This window comes from Sciurus carolinensis, chromosome 14 (assembly GCF_902686445.1).
Source record: "Sciurus carolinensis chromosome 14, mSciCar1.2, whole genome shotgun sequence".
Taxonomy (NCBI): Eukaryota; Metazoa; Chordata; class Mammalia; order Rodentia; family Sciuridae; genus Sciurus; species Sciurus carolinensis.
The window spans coordinates 36,471,581-36,478,704 of NC_062226.1; the positions used below are offsets into that span (position 1 = coordinate 36,471,581).

General features: G+C 42.1%; 1 protein-coding gene across 1 annotated transcript in view; it reads left to right on the forward strand.

The window, feature by feature from the left end:
• Gne (glucosamine (UDP-N-acetyl)-2-epimerase/N-acetylmannosamine kinase) overlaps window positions 1-4,245 on the forward strand; it is a 53,683-nt gene extending 49,438 nt beyond the window's left edge. The window contains 2 exon segments of the mRNA XM_047524204.1: window positions 2,062-2,178; window positions 3,275-4,245. Of these exon segments, the coding sequence (XP_047380160.1) occupies window positions 2,062-2,178; window positions 3,275-3,510 (353 nt within the window). The 3' untranslated portion in view covers window positions 3,511-4,245.
• Window positions 4,246-7,124: the final 2,879 nt, after the last annotated feature.

A 7,124-nucleotide genomic window follows, 5' to 3' on the forward strand; every position in this document is an offset into this window, starting at 1 on the left:
GACTTGGTGTAGGCCTGTTAGAAATACTGAGGTGACACCAAAAAAATCAAACGTGCTCAGAAGTGAGTCAGCAAGGCATAACGTTATTCTTCTGCAGAAGGATGTGCCTCCAGAGGGAATCAGGCGAGCAGGCACACCAGGCGGGCGGTCCACCTGCTACCCCAACAGCGCTCCCTCTGTCCTGGCTGGAGGAGCTGGTGTTACAATCTAATGATTAGCTGATTTTAAAATTGGGACAGGCAAAGGGAAGGGCTATAGCTAAAATGCCTACAATTGGATCCTAGTAAGGCTGAATATTATATTCTGAAAATGGACCACTGGACTTTATTTCTCATGGGCAGAAGATGATGGTTGGGTGCCTGTGGGACATCCAGGTGGAAATGCTTAGGAACACTGCTAACGGCTGAACACTGGGGTCTCTGACTCAGGAGGACGACTAGGCTAGGAAGAGGGTCTGGAAATCATCACTGTGGAGATGGTAGTTAAGCCTGTGAACGAGAGCAGGGAGTGAGGCACCCCAGAGTCAAGGATGGAATGCTGAGAAGCATCAGCACTTGAGGGGCAGGGAGAGTGGTGGGGGGAAAGCCAGCAAAGGGAAAACTTCCCAGAAACAAAAAGTGTCTGAGAGAGGGTGTCGTCAGTAATGTTAAGCGCTGCTTAGAATGTAGAATGAGAACTCTGGCCACACACACATCATTTGATGCCCTTAAAATGGTGTTCATGTTTGATTGCTGGTTTCGTTTTCACCTCCCTAGAGAGCCTCTACATTTAAATGATTTCCCCCTAATAACTCTTCCCCTGTGAACCTTTCACACCACAGATGTATTGTTTATGTACTGCATATATATCCATACTTTATACATAAAATGAGGGAAGCCAAAAAGCTACATGATGGTTAGTATCTTTTTGCTTTTGAACCGATTTATGAGCATGTGCTGGTGGGACAGAAACCGCAGGAATGGAAGTGAAGGTTAGGAATGCAGAGAGAACAGGTGTCGAGTTCCTGCAGTAGTCCCTGAAGGAAAAATGAGTTGCAAAGCCAGGTAGAGGGCGAGAGCAAAAATGTGCAAACACTGATTGATTTGTAGGTGGAGGCAGATCAGTTCAGGAATCCTGCCTGGTAGCATCTTTCATTGGAGAGGTTAAGAGTGTGGAAATCTATTGGTGAAGGAATAGAAGAACAATGAGGGAGAGAGAACTGGTAATTGCGAGGCCCAGGAAAGACAGGAGAGTATCAGTTGATATCTAGGTAGCAGTGTGCATGGTTGGGGATTTTTCTTCCTTCAGAGCCCTAGAATAATAGATTAGGCTGCAGATTGATCTGGGCTGGTAACTGACAGAAAGACAAGGACCATAAGTAACAGAAATCCTTATTTAGTAAATGCTTATTTAGCATTTACTCTAGCCAGCACTGTTAAGTACTTTATATCTGTTATCTCATTTGATCTCTGAAATGACCCTAGGTATTGCTACCCTAGTCTTCTAGAAAAAAGAAATGAGTAGTGATGAAATGACATAGGTCTGTGCAGCTAGTAGTGGCAGAGCTGGAAATGCACCCAGGCCTGTCTGTTCTGCAGTCACTGTGCCTTGCTGCCATAGAACACCCCCCTTCTGGCAGTAGTGTAGCACTGTATCTGGGGTAGATGAAGATGGAGCCGAACTGAGGAATCTGGTCATTTTGGAGGACAGAACACTTCAAAGACTCCAGTACTAGAAGTGGGAAGCAGGGGAGCCAGAGCGCTAGAAGACTGTGATCACACTTGAGTATTTTCCAGCTATGGAAGTTATGGATTATGTACAGCCCAGTAGCAAGAGTGCAGCAAAGGCTTTGGGGGCAATACATAGGGATGTTTGTGAATAATAAAAGTTTTGCATGATGTGTACGTGGGGCTGGGGATGGAACTCAGGGCCTCGTGCGTGCTAGGCAAGTGCTGTACTACTGAGCTTCATCTTTAGCCCTGCAGCTGTGAACAGAAAGCACCTCACTCGGGTGCATAAGCTTGGCCTCTCCCCAGGGCTGCCCACAGCTCATTAATGACTGCTTGTCCTCACTTGGTTCAGAGGACCTGCTCTTGGTGGAAGGGATGTCAGTGCCGAAAGACGAAGCCGTGGGTGCGCTCCACCTCATCCAAGCTGCAAAACTTGGCAATGCGAAGGCCCAGAGCATCTTAAGAACAGGTAAGCCCATGGCTCCAGGCAGCCAAGCCACAGGGAGGGGCCTCAGACCCCATGGCTCTGGCTGAGACCCCTCAGTTTCTGTCAGGGAACCAGTACTCTGCATTCTGTTCAGAGGTATTTTTCCTATCTTCTGAGAAAAAAGGAAAAAAAAAAAAAAAAAAAGGAAGTTTATTAAAAGTATTTGCCAGCAGTACTTTCATTAACAGGTGTTTGGCTTTACGATTTTGAAAATACTACTTTATAGGATAGAGAAATATAAGAGAGCAGTAAGAAAAAGTATCACTTCAGAATTTTACCAGAGATACCAACTATTATTATTTCTTTCAAGTCTTTCTATTCCTTTTCTGTTTATTTTTTACATAGTTGCGATTATATTCTATAGTGTATGCAGTTTTACACCCTGCTTTTTTTGAGACACATTTTTCACTTCAAGATATCATATGGTAGTTTTCTCACATTAAGAATAAATCATGCTGGGCGCAGTGGCACAAGCATGTAATCCCAGCAGCTCAGGAGGCTGAGACAGGAGGATCACCAGTTCAAAGCCAGCCTCAGCATCAGCAAAGTGCTAAGCAACCAAGTGCGACCCTGTCTCTAAATAAAATACAAAATAGGGCTGGGGATGGGGCTCAGTGGTCGAGTGCCCCTGACTTCAATCTCTGGTATCCAAAAATAAAAATAAATAAATAAATAAATAAATCATTAGCAGGGCACAGGGGCACCTGCCTGTAAACCTAGAGACTCAGGAGTTGAGACAGGATGACTGCAAGTTCAAGGTCAGCCTCTGTAACTTAGTGAGACTCTGTCTCAAAAAAAAAAGAGTAAATCATGGCACACACCTATAGTTCCAGCTCCTCCTCCTCAGGAGGTGGAGGCAGGAGGATCAGTTGAGCTCAGGAGTTCAGAGCCAGCGTGAGCCACATAACAAGATCCCCATCTCTTAAAAAAGGAACAACTCATGAACAGCTATTAAAATATTGCTCCCCCACTACTTAGTATGAATATACTCTACCATTACTGGCCACTGGCTCTTTCCGGCCTTCTTCCTTGGTGTTTTTAATTTAGCTCTCCAAAACTTACTTTTGTTTTCTTATAGCTGGAACAGCTCTTGGTCTTGGGGTTGTGAACATCCTCCACACCATGAATCCTTCCCTTGTGATCCTCTCTGGAGTACTGGCCAGTCACTATATCCACATTGTCAAGGACGTCATTCGCCAGCAAGCCTTGTCCTCGGTGCAGGATGTGGATGTGGTGGTTTCAGATTTAGTTGACCCTGCCCTGCTTGGTGCTGCCAGCATGGTTCTGGACTATACAACTCGAAGGATCCACTAGATCTCCCAGAAGTGGACATGGCTGAGACTCAAGAACTCCTTAGTGGAATCAAGTTCTCTTTTAGATGAGCATTTCTTAAATAGCAAATTTAGTATTTTATTGCAGGTGACCTTGGCAGAAAGTGTTTTGCTGTTTGTCTCTTTTAAATTCACCTTTCCCTGTGCCCATTTTTGTAGATGCTGCTCTTTCTGATGTTTTCCTAATAAGGGTCATTTTAGCATAAACCTCTAAGTTCCAGACACAATCTCCTGTGCTAAAAGGAGCTACAATAATAGACCAGGAAGCCTTAGGACTCTGCTTACTAATGTATCACCCAGACCTTGCAAGCCTGCTTTGGATGTGAGCTTCATATGAATGTTTGGGATAATAATAATTCTTTATCTAACCCCAAACAGAGAAAAGAATGGGATCCAGTCAGGGAACAGAAGAAAAATTTTACCAAGAAAAGCTTACCTTTTTTTAAATAGCTTTGTTGAAATATTTTTTAAAGTATACAATTTGATAAGCTTTGACTTATGTATATACCTATGAAACTATCACCACAATAAAGACATTGGACATGCTGGGCTTGGTGGAGCACACCTGTAATCCCAGTCACTCAGGAGGCTGAGAGAAGATTGCAGGTTTGAGGCTAGTCTTGGCAACCTAGCAAGAGGATCCTGTCTCCAAGTTAAAAAAAAAAAAAAAGGTAAAATACTTTTCTAGCATGTGCCAGGCGCTGGGTTCAATCCCCATCCATAAAAAATACCATGAAGACATTGGACATATCGGTCACCTCCAAATGTTTTTGCTGAAAGATGTTATTACACTAGCAGCATTTATAGGAGACTTGATTTAGACCAGGGATCTGGGTCTGAGGGTGTAGCTCAGGGGTAGTGCTTGGTGGTGCTCTTGCCTAGCATGTGCAAGACGCTGAGTTTGATTCCCAGCACGGCAAACGACAACAAAAACACAAGGATCTGAATTATAATGGCTTTAGTGACCTTGTCTTCATCTTCTTAAGAGACCACTAAGAAGCCACTTGGACTTACAGCCTCTGAAAGGAGATTAGCCCCAAAAGGATCTTCACTCCTGACCAGCAGACAATTCTTGCAGTAGCTTTCACACTGTACTGCATATGACCCCAGAGTGTTCATGGGTGCACTTCCTAGAGCCCAGGTCCATGAACCCAGATTCTAAGAACCTGTGGAAAATTACAAAATGTAAACGAATGGAAAAATTTAAAACAACGAAAAAAAATGGGTCCAAGTTCTGCTTTCTCATTACAACTTGTAAGAAGTGCTTCCAGCCACAATTTATTAAGTGCCTATTGGGTGTCAGGCACTGAACTCGGTGCTTCATATATATTATCCCAAATTCTTACAACCTGTGAAGTAGGTATTTGAATTCCCACTTTGTAGAACCCCAAACTTAAGTGTGTTTAAATGATATTATCTAAAGCTATAGTTAGTGAATCTTAAATAAGTGATAAGGTTTGATCCCAGGTCCTGATGTGCTTTTTCTGCTAAGCTGCACAACTTCTCATTTCAAAAACTTAAAAAAAAATTTTTTTGAATAATTGTAGATGGATAGAATGCTTTTATTTTATTTTTATGTGGTGCTAAGGATCAAACCCAGTGCCTCACACATGCTAGGCAAGTGCTCTGCCACCGAGCTACATGAGCTACAGCCCCAGCCCCTTGAAAACTTTCAGAAATGCTGATAATTTTTACTCTAGGTTAGCAAAAGCTTTAATAAGAATTCTGATTTTTAAATGACTGTTTTTTTTTTTTCCCTTGGAAACCAGTAGTGCTTTACCACTGAACTACATCCCCAGCCTTTTTATTTTTAAGACAGTCTCACTATGTTGCTGAGATTGGCCTCAAACTTGTGATCCTCTTGCCTTAGCCTTCTGAGTTGGTAGGATTACAGGCAGGCACCACTACACCTTGCTCAATTCATTCTTGACCCTATCTCTCAGCTGTGAGTTTAATCAAATATTCCTCTCTATTGTGATAATCTTTGCCAGTACAGTATTTGGTCTAGTAACAGGATTTTATGAGTACTTGTAGATAATCTAAAAAAAAAAAAAAAAAATCCTTATTTTTTCAGATTGTTTTTTATTTTAGAAAAGCCTGAAGGTTTCTACAATGTATTGTTTCAGTGACAAAATACAAACAAAACCTAAGGACTCAATTATCATGTTTGAATCACTTCCATCCTGGTGGGTTAGTGAAAAGGATAGGTTGGCTGATTCCTAGAACGCTGTAACAGCCCTTAAACAATCTGTAGGGCCTGGTTACTGTTCAGACATTCCACGGTGGCTCAGGCGCATCAGTGTCTGGGTGAGATGGTGTGGCACAAAGGGGGCATTTGTTTCTTGGTTAAAACCACGATCAGTGAACACCAAACAACTGCACTGCTATCAAGTTTCATGCCAAATATTTGAAAGGATGGTACTGAATCGAAAACCAAATCTTAAGTCTTTATTAAATTCATGGAAAGACTAATATATTCTGACATAAATTATTACATGTTTAAATAATCACATCTTAATTTATTTTAATGTATATATTTTATGTTACTGTTCTAAATCAAATTCTAAATAAAAAATACATTTCTTTGTTGAAATCTTAACACTGTTGTATTGTTCGTTCTTAACTCACTAGCTAAAAGCATTTCCCTTCCTAGAAGAGATTTATGTTGTATTTTTTTAAGGTTATATAACTTAAGGCAGCTAATATTGCTTTCTGAGTAACAACACAAAGCCTATTAATAGACAGCATTGTTATATAACATTTAAATTGACATAAAAAAGCAAAGTTATAGACAGGCACAGTGGTGCATGCCTGTAATCACAGTGACTTGGAATGCTGAGGCAGGAGGATCACAAGTTTGAGGTAAGCAATTTAGTGAGCCTCTGTCTCAAAATTAAAAAGAACTGGGAGTATAGCTCAATGGTAAAGCACTCCGGGTTCAATCCCCAGTACTAGGAAAAAAATTAAAAGCAAAGTTGCCCTAAGAAAGAGGATGGCAAGTAAATGTTGAGTACCCAATGAATCCCCATGCCAGCCACACAGGCATTAGGAACAAGTCATGAGCACTGTGTAACAACATTTAAAAGATCTGAAACCAATAGTAATTGTTTTCTCTCATGGTTTCTTTGGGTTGGGAATTAGGGAAAGGCTTTGTTTGGTAGGTCTGGCTGAGTGTCCTGCACTTGTAGTTAAGGCAGTGGCTGCAGTGTGTTGGAGTATCTAGGAACTGGCCAGGCATTTCTCTCTACAGTTATAGGGTCTCAAGTGGTCTTTGTAGGCACACTTTGGGCTTCACAGTGGAGAAGATTTATTTTTTTTAGTAGCAGCTCAGGGCTACCAATTAGCGGTTTCCAAATCAACCATAAGCTGCTTTACCTTTTACGACTGCCTGGGAAGACACACAGCATCACTTTTTTGGGGCAACCACTGAGCCACATCCTTATCCCTTTTTGAAACAGGGTCTAAGTTACTGAGGCTGGCCTCAAACTTGAGATCCTCCTGCCTCAGCCTGAGTCACTGGGATTACAGGCATGCGCCACCACGCCCAGTTTTTTACATCTTAGAGCTGCCATATTCCCTGTGTGGGAGGCGGGACTA